The 20,534-nt window shown below is 36.6% G+C and overlaps 2 protein-coding genes across 2 annotated transcripts; both read left to right on the top strand.

Moving 5' to 3' along the window:
* The first annotated feature begins 4,938 nt into the window (after positions 1 to 4,938).
* Positions 4,939 to 15,431, top strand: LOC142224993 (uncharacterized). The gene is made up of 3 exons (XM_075294770.1): positions 4,939 to 5,162; positions 5,293 to 5,657; positions 14,149 to 15,431. Exons 1-3 carry the CDS (start codon positions 4,939 to 4,941, stop codon positions 15,429 to 15,431), a joined length of 1,872 nt encoding a protein of 623 aa, XP_075150885.1.
* Positions 15,432 to 15,443: 12 nt separating this feature from the next.
* LOC142224992 (uncharacterized) lies at positions 15,444 to 16,508 on the top strand. Its single transcript, XM_075294769.1, has one exon. It carries the CDS (start codon positions 15,444 to 15,446, stop codon positions 16,506 to 16,508), a length of 1,065 nt encoding a protein of 354 aa, XP_075150884.1.
* Positions 16,509 to 20,534: the final 4,026 nt, after the last annotated feature.

Here is a 20,534-nt window from a genome sequence, read left to right as displayed (position 1 = left end):
GTCTAAAGGCGTCAAATCGCATGATCTTGGTGGCCTACTTACCGGTCCATTTCTTGAGATGAATTGTTCTCCGAAGTTTTCCCTCAAAATGGCCATAGAATCGCGAGCTGTGTGGCATGTAGCGCCATCTTGTTGAAACCACATGTCAACCAAGTTCAGTTCTTCCATTTTTGGCAACAAAAAGTTTGTTAGCATCGAACGATAGCGATCGCCATTCACCGTAACGTTGCGTCCAACAGCATCTTTGAAAAAATACGGTCCAATGATTCCACCAGCGTACAAACCACACCAAACAGTGCATTTTTCGGGATGCATGGGCAGTTCTTGAACGGCTTCTGGTTGCTCTTCACTCCAAATGCGGCAATTTTGCTTATTTACGTAGCCATTCAACCAGAAATGAGCCTCATCGCTGAACAAAATTTGTCGATAAAAAAGCGGATTTTCTGCCACTGATTTTGGTAATAAAATTCAATGATTTGCAAGCGTTGCTCGTTAGTAAGTCTATTCATGATGAAATGTCAAAGCATACTGAGCATCTTTCTCTTTGACACCATGTCTGAAATCCCACGTGATCTGTCAAATACTAATGCATGAAAATCCTAACCTCAAAAGAATCACCCTTTACTTACCATCACCTAAAATACTTACCTAGTGTTACTTACATCTAATCATAAAATAAAATATAAACTTACCTCTAGTATTGCACATGGAAAAATTATTGCACATTGTAAATAGTATTGCACATGGAAAAATTATTGCAAATTGTAAATAGTATTGCACATTGTGAAAATTATTGAACATTTTCTAAAACTTAAACCTAAAAGTGTAATTGTTTTGTACTTCCCTAAACTTGAATTTCATATACTTATAACCTAGTGCTTATACTTACCAACTACATTGAACTTACCCTTGTATATTGTACCAGTGAAACTTAAATAAACCAAAACCTAGAAATTGAACATTAACAACACATCTTACCCCGTTTATTGAAAAGGAAACCTCGGTAAGAAACATTTGGTCCATTCGAAGCCGAATCGTGATTTTTCTTAAAAATAAATTTGCAGTACAAATAACAAATAATTTGAGTGACATTAAATAACGTGGTGGACATTACATTGTGCGACAAAAACAAATAATTTTTTGTAACACTTAAAGTAGTAAAATTATTTTTTGTTTAAAAAATTAAAAAAACTTAAAACAAATTTGTGGACTAGTGCTGAAAAAAACAAAAATTTGTAAAATTGGGCTAAAAAGTGTATTAAAGTGTGTATCAAAAAGTGGTTGCCATCAAAATGGTGAATTTTTTGTTTTTCTTACACTGATTTTTTTTTAAGTAAAAATATAAACAATTTTCATAAACATTGTGAAAGAACAATTAAACAAACAGTGCAAGAACAATTAAACAAACAAAAAATCGGTGCGTTATCGGTTACACAACAAATATAAAAATTTTAACAAATTTTGCCTGCAAATTTGATTCCGTTGCAACGGTAAAACAGCGCTGGAGACCAAACAATTTGGACATTGGCGCGCACTAACACAGATCACATACCCACACAACATACACATATACCACACATTTTCATACACATCTACAAAGTGTGTACTAGAGGTGTGCGCGTGACACGAAATTTTCGTGACACGCGTGATTCACGCGTGAGTCACGTGATTCGTGAATGAAATTTTGACCAAATCACGTGAATGTGCGTGAATGGGACTGAACAAAAATGTGTCGTGCGTGATCGTGCGTGAACATCAAATTCTGTTCGTGAATGTGCGTGAGTAAATTCTTTTTAAAAATCACGCTCACGACAAAATTCACGTTCACGAAAAAATTCACATTCACGAACAATTCACGCTCACGACAAAATTCACGCTCACGAAGAAATTCACGTTCACGAAGAAATTCACATTCACGAAAACTTCACACTCACGATGACATTCACGTTCACGAAAAAATTCACGTTCACGAAAAATTCACGCTCACGATGAAATTCACATTCTTATTGTGCAAAATGTTAAGCAAAGTGGGGTAAAACTCTGGCTTCTGGGGCCATATAAGTTCATATCGGGCGAAAGCTATATATGGGAGCTATATCTAAATCTGAACCGATTTCAACCAAATTTGGCACGCATAGTTACAATGCTAATTCTACTCCCTATGCAAAATTTCAACTAAATCGGAGCAAAAAATTGGCCTCTGTGGGAAAATAAGTGTAAATCGGGCGAAAGCTATATATGGGAGCTATATCTAAATCTGAACCGATTTGGCTGATATTTGGCAAGTTTTTCGAGACTCATAAAATATTCGGATGTACGGAATTTGAGGAAGATCGGTTGATATACACGCCAATTATGACCAGATCGGTGAAAAATATATATGGCAGCTATATCTAAATCTGAACCGATTTTTTCCAAAATCAATAGGGATCGTCTTTGAGCCGAAACAGGACCCTATACCAAATTTTAGGACAATCGGACTAAAACTGCGAGCTGTACTTTGCACACAAAAATACACCAACAGACAGACAGACGGACAGACAGACAGACAGACAGACAGACATCGCTAAATCGACTCAGAATTTAATTCTAAGACGATCGGTATACTAAACGATGGGTCTCAGACTTTTCCTTCTTGGCGTTACATACAAATGCACAAACTTATTATACCCTGTACCACAGTAGTGGTGAAGGGTATAATAATGATTGAACATTTTTACATTTTTAAATTGAAAACATACTTCCAAATAAAAAATTAATAATTTTCGGAAATAATTGGTTTCATTGGTTTATTAAATTTTGGCTTAGATGTAAAAAAAATAATTCTATATAGTATAATTATAATATATGTAATTATAATATAATAAAAAATAAAATAAGTAAACAATAACACTATAAATCATTGATTGCCTCAATTAAAAATTAATTAAGTTTTTCGGCCAAAATCAATCCAAATTTTAATTGAATTTATATATTGATTTGATTAAAATGTTAATTGTATCTGTTAATTTTTTAATTGAGTACGTTTTCAACTTCAGATTTTTAATTAGAAATATTTTGGCGAATTTGTGTGGGTAGCTCATTTGTATCACGAGCGAGAGTGAGTAAGTTTTTAAGTTCGTACTCATTCGTGAATTACATTTTTTCGTTTGTTTTGTAAGTATAATAGTCGTGAACGTGCGTGAGTTGCATTTTACATCGTGAGCGTGCGTGAATAGTTTTTTTTTTAATCGTGAGTGTGTGGAAGTACGTTTCATTGTTCGTGAACGTGCGTGAGTAGTTTTTTTTCGAATCGTAGTGTGCGAATCGTGAGTGTGCGAATCGTGAGTGTGGATATATCAACTCACGCGTATCCCGTCGTGAGCGTGCGGTAGTCACTATTCTGCAATCGTGAGTGTTTATCTTTGCAGGATTTTGGTTCGTGAACGTGAGTGAGCGTGAATCAATAAAAACCTTCGTGCGTGAATGTTACGAATTCATTCGTGAGCGTGCGTGAGTGTGAGCAATTCCAAAACGGGCGTGCGTGATCGTGCGTGAATGTTACGAATTCATTCGTGAGCGTGCGTGAGTGTGAGCAATTCAAAAACGGGCGTGCGTGATCGTGCGTGAATGACATTTTGAATTTGTGAGCGTGCGTGAAAACTCCCTCACGCGCACACCTGTAGTGTGTACCTATCTTTTTTCCTTATATACATCCACGCCACATAGACGAGGATACATTGATCGGCTTTTGACTCTCCCTTCACTGGTATATAAGAGAACCTTCTGGAGATCTATTTATGACCCTTTATGGTGTGCGTGTTTTGTATCACAGACTAGTCAACAAAAAATTGTTTGTCATTTTTGTGGATGGCACTTTGACCCGAAAAGAAAAAAGGAATAATTTTGTTTCGAGACTCCTTTGTAAAACCCTTTGACACATACCAACTGTTGTAACTTCTTGATTCGCTACACTCAAAAAAAAAAAATACTCTGGTTGAATAATTATTATTATATGCCCATGACGTATGAAAATTCATCTCCTTGATTGCTACAATGAACTAAAAGCATTTTTGCGAAATAATCAAAGCGGAATTTGAAAATTATATGTGAAAGAAAAAATTATTTCGAGATAAATCTAAATTTCATCCAAGTCAGAGACCCTTGATTTGTCGAAATTTACAAATTGTTGTAGACATTTTTGAAAATATTGTCTTTTTTATTTTCTTGTTTGGCTATTTGAAAATTTGCGCAAGTTTGACTCGACGATTTCCTCACCAGTTGGGAGAATCAAGTCGTTAAAATTGATACACAAAAAGAAAATATTTTGTTGATTTAGAATTTTGCAAAATTTTATTTTGAAAATTTTACATTTTTTACATTTCATGTGTTGCAAATACAAATTTATTTGTGCCGCTTGTTAAAATTTACTTCCGCTCGTCTTTTTGCTCATCAGTCTAATATTTTCAATTCGATTGGTAAAATTTGCGCCGTTGACCCGAATTATTCAAAGTACATATTTTTGTGTAAATTTCTCATACTTAGGTCTGGTTTTCTGTTTGCTGAAGTGACCCAAGTCTAATTTTGTTGAAATTTAATATTGTGGGAAGTTTGACTCTCAAAATTTATACCCGTTTTTATTGAATTTGTACATCTCTCCTGCTGAAATAATTTTGTGGTTTGATATTAACATGGACTCGTCAATAAAATCTTTTAACGCACATCGGCTTGAGCGATCTGGAAATCGGATTTTACCTTTTCATTTCTGGAAAAGAATTTTAATCACTGAATCGCGGCTTACGGCTCATGTTTGTCTTCTCAAGCTTTCGGTTGTTTGAAAACTTTGAAGTAAGATAATTCGACTCACAATGGATAGAACCAAAAGCGAAAAATTTGCGAATAGCTTTAACGATTTAAATGATTTTGAAAGCACATACGCCGTTGCAAAGACAACGGAAAATGTTCGTGAGTTCGGTCCGTGCGGAAATTGAAAGTTTATGGTCCAATATAAAGAAATCGTATTTGGATTGTCGAGATCATGTGCCATTGGAAGGTGAGAAACCAATCGACAAAACAAAATTACGCGCCCATTATAGTGAAGCAATGGAAACTTACAAACGAATTATGAGTTCAGTTAATGCGGATATTTTGGCCTTAAAAGATAATGCCGCCAAAGATGAATCGTTATCTCAGATTTTGATTTTGCTTCAGGTTTAAGGCTTCCACCTTGCGACACAGACAAATTTAAGGGTGGTTATACTACGTGGCCATCATTACGGGACCTTTCACTGCTATTTATATCAAAAATTGAAGATTGGGCAATGTTGAAAAACTTTTCCATTTAACACAGAAAACGGCGGGAGAGGCAAGGGAAATTATAAGCAATGTTCCACTTACTAATGAGGGTTTCACATTGGCATGGAAAAATTTAATAGACAGATATGAAAATAATAGAATGCAAGTAAATGAACAGCTGAAATTATTGTTCAACGTGCCAAATGTTACTTTAGATTCCAGCCAATCTATTCAAAAATTACAAAGAACTGTAAATAGTTGTATGCAAACATTGGAGACTCTTGGAGTTGAAGTGAAGGAATGGGACCCAATTTTAATTTATTTGTGTTCTTCGAAATTACCACGATCTTTCCTTGAAGAATTCGAAAATTCATTGGAAGATTGTAAAGTTTTGCCAAGTTGAAATACGTTTGACAAATTTCTCAAACATAAATTCAAGACACTTGAGTCTGTGCACACTCAAAAAAAATCGCTTCTGTAACATATACTCCCAAACATATTTTGCTTCAAGCATATAAATTTTTGGGTATTGCCCAAACATTTATATGTTTGATTTCTTCCAATATATAATATGTTTGAAAGCATATTGGTCTAAACAATATAACATGTTTGGGTAGTCTAAGTTCCAAACATTTTGTATTTTCCATCCAAATTTAATAATGTTTTCTTCCAAAAAACTATATGTTATTATGTGAACATATAATATGTTTGGAGGCATTTTGGACCCAAAAATATTATATGTTGAGAAGAATTTTCTCCCAAAGAATATTGTGCTCAACATTTTTTTTCTGCCTAATTGTATATTGCCTCACATTTTTTTTTCACTTCCATGAGTTTGTTAGTTCTTAGCACCTTTTTCTGTAATACAAACATTGTAGAAGAAATTATTAAATTTTATATTTTTTTCAATTTTACCTTTTGCCGGACGGGGATTCGAACAGCGGACCACACAGTTTGTAAGCCAGCACACTAACCACTCGGCTACGTAGCTGTTATGGTCATTAAGATATAATTATCGTTATAAGTTATATTTATATAGCATAGCTTGCGGCGCCCACGAGCCGATGCAAACATAACATTGTTTAACAACATAATATTGTTAAACATACATTTGTTGGCAGCGTGGTTGGTCGTCCGCCTTGCGTGACAGGGGTCCTGGGTTCGATCCCTGCTTCGACCAACACCATTTTTTTTTAAATATATTTTTTAACATATATTCCAGATTCGTTCGGAAGTTCCTGAAAAGGTGTTCAGCATTACATACTATTATATTAAATTTTTACTACGAAATTGTAAAGTGTGTTTTATAAAAGACTTAAAGTCAGAATAGAAAAATGCTTGATATAAACGAAATGGACTGAGTTCAAATCAAATATTATTTTTTTATTGCAAAAATAAAAATTGTGTAACAAATAAAGGTTTTTGTATACAAGTTTAAAATTTTCGAAGAAATTCAAAAACTCTTACAAAAGAAGAACGTGAATTCGAGTATATAAAAATATTTTTCCATCGAATCCTAAGGTTAACGATATCCATTCAAAAGCACATTATATTTAAATTCTAAACAGTAATTTTACAACAGCACATAAATTTATTTTGGTGTGAACAATTGTTTGCTAGCATGTAACACCATTAATTAAGAAATACAAATAAATATGAATTTTTATTAACGAATAATTTTGTACTTAATTTAATTCTTAAGGCCGGTATAAATTGGTATTATCGCGTTAAAATGGCCATGTTTACCCCTTTACTTTTCTTTAATAATTTCTTTTAAAGAAAATAAACTTATTCAATTGTTGCTTTGGATCTTACCCCACCATGTTATAATACAATTTACCGGAAAAAGTTGTAATGTTATTCTGGTTTTGCCGCTAAAATGAGAAATAATTTTAGCGGCAAAACTCGAACTCAATGCTCGCTTTTATTTTCGAAAAAATCCGTCAACTCCTCTTCGACTACTCATTAATAAAGAGGAACTAATCTTTGTTTTTATAGATCTTACTCTTTAATTTTTCACTGTTTCGCCCTGTTTTCATTTTACTTTCACAACTCTAAAAAGAGTGCACTGAAAAAATATTGTCGTGTGGCCAAAGAGTTCATGTCCTTAAAATAAGAATACAACTTTTGCTTAGCTTAGAAGACGCATTTCTCTAATATAAAGTTTTTTCCATGTTCAACGGTCGATACTTTCAATGAAGTCGTGTTGTCGTTATAATTAAGTGATTTGACTTAAAAATGGGTATCATAACATGAAAGAACAAATTTTTGGACTAAGGTCAACTTGACTTTAATAATTTAAAAAAAAATCTTTAAAATGAAAGAAACTGTCTTTAAATTTGTTGCATTTTTGCATCTTGACTACAAGGCAAAAATCATTAAAAAATAGGATATGTTTTTCAATACTTTATTTTAAAGACATTTTTTAGTTGAAACATAGCATAATTTCTACTGGAAGTCTTGTTTTTAACGGACATTTTATAGCATATTGTTACGTTTTTATATTTAGGCGTTTTTAATTACCCGACAATTAAAACACAGTTCTTTTAAATAACGACAATTTACAATTTATTTACTATGGCTTCACACTTTACAATTCGTTCACACTGAAGTTATTCGTTTGACGCTTTAATTAAGACTGACTCGTTAGCAGCATGTGAGCGCTTTTATATATGACAGTGTGGCAATACGAGAACATTCTGGTAGCACTACAATATTCTGGCAACGCCAGAACATTCTTAGACAATGCTAGAAGGATCTACGACCATTAAGTTATTCGTCTGGTGGCTGCCAAACACATACACACTCACATAGATATATGCTCGCATTACTACAACAACAATGACTCCAACAAGTCCAACAAGTGATAGCGAAATTTTATCGTTACAATTTGTAATTTTAAATTAACGGAAACTAATTTAAATAAACTTATATCTATAATTATCAAATTCGTAACACTGCCTCCCGCTTAAGCCTGTTCGTCCCGAACAGGCACAGAACCTGTTCCGTAAGGAGCCAATCGTTCCAGATGTACAACTTTCATCTTTGATCTAGGGCTGTCGTCCTTCTGAATCCGGTATACAACATCATTAATCTTCTTGATGACTTTGTATGGGCCTTCCCACTGTGTTTGCAGTTTAGGACACAATCCTTTCTTTCGTTGCGGGTTAAATAGCAGAACCAATTCTTCTTCTTGGAAGCCCTCAGTATTTACAGCACGATCGTATCTCGCCTTCATTCTGTTGCTGACCATTTTTATTTTGTTGCGCACTGATTCGTGAACTTCACCGAAAGTGTTTGGGATGTCGTTTCTGTTTTCTTCCATGGCGAGCTCATTAGGTTTAGCGCCGAATATCAGATCTCCAGGCAACTTCAACTCAGTTCCGAATAGAACATTGGCCGGTGTTCGAGAGGTGGAATCATGAATGGCAGATCTATACGGCAGCAAAAACTTTGGTATATGCTCGTCCCAGTCCCTCTGGCCGTTGTCCACTACTTTTCGAAGATGTTCCTCCAGAGTGCGATTAAACCTTTCTACCATGCCATCGGATTGTGGATGTAATGGCGTAGTCCTCGTTTTCTTGATACCAAGGGATTCACACATCTCTTTGAATATGGCCGATTCAAAATTTCTTCCCTGGTCTGAGTTAATCTCGGACCGCACACCGTAGCGACATATCCAGTTTTTGTTGACCACATCCTCAATCGTTTTTGCCTCTTGGTTTGGAATTGCATACACCTCCGGCCATTTGCTGAAGTAATCCATGACCACAAGGACATAACGGTTTCCAGAATCACTTACTGGGAAAGGGCCTGCCACGTCCATTGCTATTCTTTCAAACGGCGCTCCTGGTCTATATTCTTGCATAGGACCTCGACTTTTCCTTGTTGGACCTTTCGCCTTCATGCACTTCTCGCAATTGGCTACCCATTCAGCAATTGATTTCTGGCATCCAACCCAGTAGAATCGTTGCTTCACTTTCGCGGCTGTTTTTGTTATTCCCAGATGACCTCCACTGAGACCATTATGGAACTCCGCCAAAACGTCTCTTATTTTGGAATCCGGTACGATGATCAAATTTCGGCTGCTCTTGCCATCTTCGCTTTCCCATTTACGTTGCAGGCATCCATTGACTAGAACTAAACTATCCCATTGGGCCCAGTATGATTTCATAAGTGGACTTTCGGCTGCGATGTCTTTCTTGCTGGGTTTCTTATTTTCTTCTTTTGCCGAAATAATTTTTCTCAGAATGGGATCTTTACGTTGCTCTGTTGGCCACTCTGTGCCAGATTCGATGTGTAACTGCCTGACATTTACAACTGTCTCCTTTGGTTCAGCCTTCGAGTATCGTCTGCTTTCTACATTGCAATGCCGTCGTGTCAAGGCTTGATCAATAACTTGTTTGCCACCTTTTCTATTATCCGCAAAATTTGAATTTGAGTCGCTTGGCTTTGTGGTCGCCTTCTTCTGATTATTGTTTAATGGAGATGGCGAGATTGACTCCGACGTTTTACGCCACGCTTTACATTCCCGGGAAAGATGTCCAGCCTTATCACAGTTATAGCATTTTATTCTAGATTTATTTGCCTGCTGCTTCATTTCTTGCATTATCTGCTTTAGAGCCTCTTTTACCAATTCAATGACCGACTTCGATTCTTCACACTCGGTCTCTACTCTGCTTACTTTGTGAATTTGAGGCCGTGCCAGCAATCTCGCAGTTTCTTGCGCAAGTGCAAATGTTACAGTTTCTGCGAATGTAGCCTTTTGTGACGCATATGTTGCACATTTTATGTCTGGGTCTCGAATGCCATTCACAAAGGTCTCAATTTTGATGCGGTCCACAAGTGGGTGACTCTCTCCTGGGTATGTCAGTAGCACCAACCGCTCAACTTCTGTTGCAAAGTCTTGTAGAGTCTCGTTTGATTTCTGGACTCTACCTCTTAATTCCATTCTAAAGATGTCTTGCTTATGTTCTCCACCATACTTGCGTTGTAGTGCAGCTATTACTTCGTTATAGTTATTTCTGGAAGAAGTTGGGATACTTTGTATTACATCGGCAGCATTACCCTTCAATGCCAACAGAAGTTCAATTGCTCTGTTGTTGTCATTCCACATGTTTCTGGATGCCACCGTCTCAAATTGGAATTTGAAAACATCAAACGAAGATGAGCCATCAAAAACAGGAGTTTTGATTTTTGGGCCCTCGATTACGCGCACTGAACCACCTTTCATTTCCAGTTCTGACATTTTTTTCTCCAGGTGTAGAAATTTTTCATCGTGAACCACAAATTTCTTGTCCAATTCCACAATTTGACTTTCAATGTGGTCTACGCGTTTCTCCATACCTTCCGAAATTTGTTGTAACTTTTCATTAAGATTTCTAGAATTTTCGTCAAATTTCTCCACCAAAAGAAGAGAATTTTCTTTCATTTTTCTAGAATTTTCTTCCATTTTTCTAGAATTTTCTTCCATCATTTTGCTCAAAACATTGAGCATTGATGTGTAATCCACAACACTCGAAGCCACAGATGGAGTTTCTACACTGCTTGTATTGACGAGTATTGATTCATCAATGTCTTCCTTATAATCAAACTCATGCGTCGCTATGTCCATATTACGCCGTTCAAACTCTTCCAGTAGACGCTTTTGAAGCTGGGCCTTATTGCCTGTTGTCGGCAGCTCCAGTTTGCTCAATTCCTTTTTTAAGTCTTCCACACGAAGCTCATTAAACTTCATTGTAGATTTTTTCGTTATTTCACTTCCGACACCAACTGTTACGTTTTTATATTTAGGCGTTTTTAATTGCCCGACAATTAAAACACAGTTCTTTTAAATAACGACAATCTACAATTTATTTACTATGGCTTCACACTTTACAATTCGTTCACACTGAAGTTATTCGTTTGACGCTTTAATTAAGACTGACTCGTTAGCAGCATGTGAGCGCTTTTATATATGACAGTGTGGCAATACGAGAACATTCTGGTAGCACTACAATATTCTGGCAACGCCAGAACATTCTTAGACAATGCTAGAAGGATCTACGACCATTAAGTTATTCGTCTGGTGGCTGCCAAACACATACACACTCACATAGATATATGCTCGCATTACTACAACAACAATGACAATAGACAATGAGATGAAATGAGAATGTAGAATAACAAAGCAAAGGGGTTGCTATTCTATGAGAGAGTAAGAACTAACATTTCGGTAAGCAAACAAAGAACATAAAAGAAATTCAGGAAAATACTAGAAAATGAATAGATGATTCCAACAAGTGATAGCGAAATTTTATCGTTACAATTTGAAATTTTAAATTAACGGAAACTAATTTAAATAAACTTATATCTATAATTATCAAATTCGTAACAATATGAAAAAAGCTGAAAAAGCGAAAAATTGAAATGTGCTTCGTAGAGTCAAGTACACAAAACCCCATTTAAAAGAGAATTGTGTCTTAAAAGCATCCTTACTTGTATTCTCCGCTTCTTTGGTTCGGAATCAATACAAAAATTGTTAAAGTGGAGACACAATCTTTGGAACCGGACATGCTTTTTGTTCAGTGTATAGTGCCCTTTCGTTAGTTTTTATGAACATCCCTTTAATTACCTTTGTTTGAATATTTTGACTTACTCGTCCTACGTTCCGATTTGTTTTGACGAAACAAAAAAATTGTGCCCGTAATGCGAAAATGATAAACAAAACTCATGCTCCTTTTTTCAAATATATTTTATCTTGGTTCCGAATGAATTTTCTCTCCGAATACTCATTTTAATATTTTACTTAAGCATATACAATTTTTGACGAAGTCTTATATCACAACATATATATATATGTTTACTCATAATATGTAAATTCATACTTGTTTATATTCACACGTAGTATTTTTCCTATATATAATGAAATTTTCTTTGTGTATATATATTTGTAATGCCCCAATTGGTTACTTTCATTATTTTACTTCCAGCATACACTTTGTCTCTCTTTGTAAACACATATATGTTTATGGGCTATTTCTAAATTAATATATGTTTGAATCCAAGCATATTATATTTACAAACATTTCATGTCCCAAACATAATATGTTCTAGCATATTAATATACACTTAGCCCATAAAGTCTGCGTTCACCATATATTTTTTATTCAAATGATGTCAAAACATGATATAAATATTATAATGGACCAATTTATTTTTCATGTATTTTTTGAATATATTCTTGAACATAAAAAATTAACAAAAATTTATATGAACTCATTTTAGTTTTAAAGATAACGGGATGTAAGTGCTATAAGTAGTATATAAAGGAACCAAAAAGTCTGCGTTCAGTCACTTAAAAGTAAATTAAAGATTCAATATTTATATGATACATAAACATTAGTATCTGGTAGGATAGCCCCGCTGTTTTAACACTTCATTCAGTCTATTCGGCATCGAATTTACCAACTTCTCTGTTTCTTCGGATGTTATCTTCGCCCATTCTGCTTTTATGACGTTCTTCAATGTTTCTTTACTTGTGATCACATTTTGACGAATTTTTTTCTCTAACAGGTCCCAAAGATGCTCTATAGGGTTCAGATCGGGTGATTGTGGGGGTGTTCTAAGCTGTCTTGGAGCATTGTACAAGAGCCAAAGCCTTACTATTTCCGCCGTGTGCTTTGGATCGTTATCCTGTTGGAACCAAAACGTGTTGGCTAGACTCAGGTCTTCCGCACTTTTTTTTAAATTTTGTTTTAAAATGTTTAAATAGCCCCATTTATCCATCGTCGATTCAATAAATTCGAGCTGACCCACACCAGAAGCCGCCATGCATCCCCACACCATAACTCCTCCTCCTCCATGTTTCACGGTGCCAAACAAGATTTTGTTTTTCAAGCGCAGTGCCCACTTTTCTCCAAACAATTTGACGGCTTTTAATGCCAAATATACAGAATTTGCTTTCGTCCGAAAAAATTACTTGTTTCCAAAACTCTGGCGGTTTATTTATATAGTTATGAGCAAACTCAATACGCTTTCGTCTGTTTGTTTTCGTCTAGCCACTCTACCATGATACCCAGCTTTTCGCAATACTTTCCTGGCGGTTTCCGCACAAATATTCTTTTTAAATGCCTCTCTTACATTCTCAACAATTTTTGATGATGTTACACGAGGATTAATCTTCACAACCTTAATTATCTTTCGCTCCTCACGCTGCGATAATATTTTTGGACGACCAGGCCTCGGCTTCGATGTTAAAATTCCTGTTTCTTTGAAATTATTTACAACTCGTTGCACAGATGAATATGTTCTCCCAACTGTTTTGCCAATTTTTCTAAAACTATTTCCTTCTTTCCATAATTTTATAATTATTTTTCGTTCATCAACGCCAATTTCTTTACCCTTTCTTTCCATTTTTAGTATTATTACGAACTGCACTAAAAAATGTGCATAGGAACTTGTTAGCGATCTAATGTAATAAGAATGACTATAAAATGGCAGAAATAATGTAAAAAGTCTCAAAATGTAACGGTAATGTCGCAGCAGAAAGAGTGAACGCAGACTTTTTGGTTCCTTCATTCGCTTCGTGCAACTCTTTTGTCGCGCCATCTTTAAACAAAGAGAGAGTGTTGAGTGTTTTTTTCTTTTGTTTTGACCTATAGTACGTAAACTATACATTTATAAACAAATCTTTTCTCTATAACATATATTTCGCATTTTTATCTGAGCATTCATAAAAATGTATAATGTGAACGCAGACTTTATGGGCTAAGTGTATATGTCCCAAACATATTAGCTAGTTTATGAACATTATGTGTTTGCACTCAAAAATATTGTGTTTAAAAATTTGAGTTCCAAGCATATAATGTTTATACCCAAACATATGAAAAACAGTCTTTCTCGTCCGTGTGGGTAATATTAAATCAATTCATAATAAACATAATCAACAGAATTTCGATGGCGGTCGAAACAGACAAGACAAAACCAAATTCGTAAATAGCTTTCATACTAATGTATCGCAAAAATCACAATTTGATGGAAAACGTAAACCCATTTTAAAGTCGTCAGTTACACAGCCGAATCAAAACAATCAGAATCCCAGTTGTCAGTTGTGCAAGGCAACACATTTTATACGGAATTGCCCTAAATTTGTTGAAAAATCTATAAACGATAGAATTCATGTCATAAAAGTATCTCATCTTTGTTATAATTGTCTTTCCTCAAATCATGGGGTAAAAGATTGTAAAAGCAAATTCACTTGTCGAGAATGTAGCATGCGACATCATACCATGTTACATAAGGGAACGGAAACTCAAACACTTGCTCAAGACCCAGTTAGCGATGCTGTACGACCTAGTACTAGCACTGCAGCGCTTACGACACAGATACAGTCCACTCCAAGCATAGGAAAGAACGTTATGACCTTGACCCTCCGGAATGATCGTACTTGTGGGAATCATCCTAGAGGAACTTTGTTTTTTACAGCTTTGGTTCAGATTGAATCACGTGGACAATTATTCAATGCTAGTGCTATAATTGACTCGGGATCGCAGTCAACGTTTATATCTGAAAAATTGAAAAATAAATTATCTTTACCAACGAAACGACACTTGATACACGTTACGGGAGTTAGTCAAATGTTATCAGAAACTTCTACAAAATCATGTCTTTTCACCTTGCGTTCGCGTTTAGACACAAGTTTCGAACTAGAGGATTGGGCCCCAGTTTTGAAAGCCCTTCCATCTCATTTACCACCACAAAACTTGGATTTGAGACAACTCGGTGATTTGACCAACCTTGATTTGGCAGACCCGAAGTTTTACATTAGTCAACCGGTTGATTTATTAATTGGAATGGATATAGGATCCTTGATTTTTGATATCGGTTCTCCTTTGAGATCAATCGGCTCACTTTTAGCACAAAATACAGGGTGGATTATTGGTGGACCAATGACAAATGACCCATACAATAATAATCGAATTTCATTACACAACACGGTGGCAATTGAGCAGGTTCTTACACGTTTTTGGGAGGTGGAAGAAACCCCAAAAAAGATTTTGCGGTCAGAAGAGGACATGTTTTGTGAATCAAATTTTAAACAGACTACTAAACGGAATTCAGATGATAGATGTGTTGTGAGTCTTCCGTTTAAAAAATGCAATGAGTTAGGAAGTTAGCGGAACATAGCAATGGCTCAATTTTACCGAATGGAAAGGAAATTAATGAAAACTTCTGATCTCAAGGAACAATATGATAAAAGCATTTTAGAATACTTGGAACTTGGTCATATGCGGAAAATATCAACGCAAGAGATAACCAGGACTCCAAATTACTATTTGCCGCATCACGCGGTGGTTAAGCCTGACAGACTCACAACGAAACTTCGCGTCGTGTTCAACGCTTCAAATCCCACTTCAAATAAGAGCAGTCTCAATGACACTTTGTATGCAGGACCCATTTTGCAACAAAATCTGGTTTTACAAATTTTGAAGTGGAGATTTTTCAAATACGTTTTTAACGCCGATATTACGAAAATGAACAGACAAATTCTTCTCGTTCCAAATCAAACTCGGTATCAACGTATTCTGTTTCGAACATCCCCAGCGGACCCTATGGAGGATTTTGAACCCCTAACAGTCACCTTTGGAGTTAATTGCGCTCCATTTCTGGCAATACGCATACTTCTGCAGCTTGCAGAAGATGTGGCAGACACACATCCTATTGCTTCCAAAATTATTCAAGAAAATCTGTATGTTGACGACGTTTTGGCTGGAGCGCACACAATTGCATCGCGCAGGGAATTAATATTTGCTTTGGAGTCCGCAGGATTTAATCTTATGAAATGGACTGCAAACGATCATAAAATAATTCAAGAATTGCCTAAAGAGAAATTATTTCCAGTAAATTGGCTTGATCTGTCAGAAGACTCGTCTGCCAAGACATTGGGTGTTAGGTGGATTGATAAAATAGATTGGGATGACCCACTGAAAACAATTACATTGATGAATTGGCAAAAATTTGTGAAAACTAGTAGTGCAATAGACTCTGTCAAAATACCGCGGTGGATTCACTTTGTACCAAATTGCAATATCGAGATTCACGGCTTTTGCGATGCGTCAGAGAGTGCTTATGGCGCGGCATTGTATATTAGAGTAGAATTGGATAACCATAACGGTGAAACTCATTTGTTAGCTGCCAAAAACAAAATTAAAAAATTTACAAACTCAAGTTATAATACAACAACATTCGCATAATAATCTTATATGGAAGTTTATACCGCCAGGAGCTCCTCACATGGGCGGTTTGTGGGAAGCGGGGTTGAAGTCGTTTAAAACACATTTATGAAAATTTATTCCCAAGATGAGCTTTACTTTTGAGAAATTATCTACTATTTTAGCGAGAATAGAAAGTTGTTTGAATTCGAGACCCTTGAGTACAGCTAGTGATGACCCAAATGATTTTTCTCCCTTAACTCCTGGTCACTTCTTGATAGGTACTTCTATGCTGGCTCCAGCTGAACCCGACGTTTCCGATCAGAACTTGACATTAGCAAATAGATGGAAACGGCTCAAGATTGTTTCCCAATATTTTTGTATGAGATGGAAATCTGAATATTTGAAAGAGTTGCACCGTCGAACGAAGTGGAAGAGTCAACAAGACAACATTAAAGAAAACGACCTTGTAGTTATCAAAGACGACAGATTCCCTCCCACTGACTGGGCAATGGATCGCATCGAAAAAACATACCCTGGGACTGACCAAAATACTCGTGTAGTTGATATTCGTACGTCTCGTGGTATAATAAACAGGCCCATCACAAAAGTAGTCAAATTATTTTCAGCATGACTAGTCGGGTACTCCCAAATAAAGGGGCGCGGTACTCACAACGTTTTCGTTACAGGTATGGCTGCCTATCTGCCAAGACGTGATGCACTGGAGGACGAACCAATGGACAACAACGGCAGACGACCCAGACCCGAAGACAGAAGTGAGAACCGTGCTCGAAACAGATCAGGAGTAAGACAAGAGAGAGGTAGAGGGGACCGTCCGGTTAATTGGCAGTATTCTTGCGGACTATGTCAAGAGGACCACGCGTTAAGTTCATGCCAACGATTCCTCTATAAAACCCCATACCAGCGATATGAAACAGTCGAGAGAAGGGGTTATTGCCGAAATTGTTTGGCGCGAAGTCATTTGTCGCCTGACTGTCCAAGCCTCACCGCATGTCGCCGTTGCAGCCATCGTCACCACACACTTCTTCATGGAGCCACGCAATTGGAAGACTCTTTAGCTGCTGCTGTTCTGTCCATACCAGTCAATTCAACAAGATTTCAATGGGATCATGTTTTCATACCTACCGCAATGATCCGGGTTAGTTTAGATGAGGTGGGTAGCTGGGCAACCATTAGGGCCTTGATATGCCAATCGTCAACCATGTCTCGCATTACATATTCGACCTTTCGACGCTTAGGCCTTCGCTCTTTTCTCCACCAAGGTCAAAGGTTTACGAAGATTCGAATTATGCCAAGGCGCACTAACAGCACGTCGGCTTTGAAAGTTAATGCGCTCATAACGGATGAGCTCCCTAGAAGACCCTATTCAGACCCACTTGTTGAAGACCCGACCCGTGATTTTAGTGATCATTCTCTTGCTGGCCCAGACCCTAGAAGCAATGCGCCCATAGATATCGAATTGGGAGCTGATACCTATTCGGCAATCCATCGTGAAGGATCAACATTTACTGGCATTGGCGATGTAAATGCATACAAGACGGTCCTTGGGTACATCATTTCCGGGCCTATCCGAAATTTGAGCCCTTAAACATTGAAATATTTTTCACTTGGTCATGGGGGGCGGAATGTCGAGACCCTCAAGTTATACAACAACATTCGCATAATAATCTTATATGGAAGTTTATACCGCCAGGAGCTCCTCACATGGGCGGTTTGTGGGAAGCGGGGTTGAAGTCGTTTAAAACACATTTATGAAAATTTATTCCCAAGATGAGCTTTACTTTTGAGAAATTATCTACTATTTTAGCGAGAATAGAAAGTTGTTTGAATTCGAGACCCTTGAGTACAGCTAGTGATGACCCAAATGATTTTTCTCCCTTAACTCCTGGTCACTTCTTGATAGGTACTTCTATGCTGGCTCCAGCTAAACCCGACGTTTCCGATCAGAACTTGACATTAGCAAATAGATGGAAACGGCTCAAGATTGTTTCCCATATTTTTGTATGAGATGGAAATCTGAATATTTGAAAGAGTTGCACCGTCGAACGAAGTGGAAGAGTCAACAAGACAACATTAAAGAAAACGACCTTGTAGTTATCAAAGACGACAGATTCCCTCCCACTGACTGGGCAATGGATCGCATCGAAAAAACATACCCTGGGACTGACCAAAATACTTGTGTAGTTAATATTCGTACGTCTCGTGGTATAATAAACAGGCCCATCACAAAAGTAGTCAAATTATTTTCAGCATGACTAGTCGGGTACTCCCAAATAAAGGGGCGCGGTACTCACAACGTTTTCGTTACAGGTATGGCTGCCTATCTGCCAAGACGTGATGCAATGGAGGACAAACCAATGGACAACAACGGCAGACGACCCAGACCCGAAGACACACGTGAGAACCGTGCTCGAAACAGATCAGGAGTAAGACAAGAGAGAGGTAGAGTGGACCGTCCGGTTAATTGGCAGTATTCTTGCGGACTATGTCAAGAGGACCACGCGTTAAGTTCATGCCAACGATTCCTCTATAAAACCCCATACCAGCGGTATGAAACAGTCGAGAGAAGGGGTTATTGCCGAAATTGTTTGGCGCGAAGTCATTTGTCGCCTGACTGTCCAAGCCTCACCGCATGTCGCCGTTGCAGCCATCGTCACCACACACTTCTTCATGGAGCCACGCAATTGGAAGACTCTTTAGCTGCTGCTGTTCTGTCCATACCAGTCAATTCAACAAGATTTCAATGGGATCATGTTTTCATACCTTGTGCTATTTCATTAATACAGATATGTACATAGCGGTCCTCCAAATACTCATATATGTATACATATATGACGTATTACTGCAGTGGAGACATATCTGTTGTTATTGTATGTGTAAATGTCATCTCCAACTAATTGCCCATGACATTCTTTTGTTTTAATGTAAATCGATCTCTTAAGCCGGCTGCTTCGCTACTCCCGTGGCCAAAGTGATAACCAATTGGAAACAACAACAAAGTGAAATGAAAAATAGAAAAATATTTGAAATAGAAAATCAGAACTAAACAGTGAATTAAACGAAAGTTTTGAACATTACAAAAAACAATTATTATACTTACCATCTCCTAAAATACTTACCTAGTGTTACTTACATCTAATCATAAAATAAAATATAAACTTACCTCTAGTATTGCACATGGAAAAATTATTGCACATTGTAAATAGTATTACACATTGTGAAAATTATTGAACATTTTCTAGAACTTAAACCTAAAAGTGTAATTGTTTTGAACTCACCTAAACTTGAATTTCATATACTTATAACCTAGTGCTTATATTACCAACTACATTGAACTTACCCTTGTATATTGTACCAGTGAAACTTAAATAAACCAAAACCTAGAAAGTGAACATTAACAACACATCTTACCCCGTTTATTGAAAAAGGAAACCTCGGTAAGAAACATTTTCAATATTCATTCTTTTGTTTCTACTTTTGGCAATAATAAACCGTTTCTCAAAGAAACAAGAAAAATAGTTTTTTCAAACAGTAACTCCAAACTCAAAGGCAGTTCAGCAAATTGTCCAACCTAACTTCCAATGTTTAAGGCCACAGAAAGTCGATGACCTACCGTGTTTTTAACGATTGGGAACAATCGTTTTTAAAGGGGGAGGAGTTAAGGAGTTCACTACTATAAAAAATATAAATTTCTTTGCATTAATAAATGCAAACTCCTCGGTACAAGTTCAGTGACACATTACGAGGCCACTAACTTAAATATGAAATTCGAAACCTTTTTGTTTGCAGTTTTCTTTTTCACCTTTTTCCATTCTGAAACTAAAATTGCAGCAAGTGTCATTAACCCGCGTATATATATGCAAACGTACCAATTGATAAATTTTTTTCGGTTTTTCTTTTTATTTAAAAGCATGGTCTGATTTAATAGATAGTAGCAAGTAAGCATTTATATTATTAAATCTAAGTCTTAGTTATAAGTAACATACTAAGAAACATTGCACTTCATTTTTATTCACCCAATAAAGAAGTACACCGGCGCTCGACGCG

This window comes from Haematobia irritans, chromosome 2 (assembly GCF_050003625.1).
Source record: "Haematobia irritans isolate KBUSLIRL chromosome 2, ASM5000362v1, whole genome shotgun sequence".
In the NCBI taxonomy this organism is placed as follows: domain Eukaryota; kingdom Metazoa; phylum Arthropoda; class Insecta; order Diptera; family Muscidae; genus Haematobia; species Haematobia irritans.
This window is presented reverse-complemented; position numbering and strand designations above follow the sequence as displayed.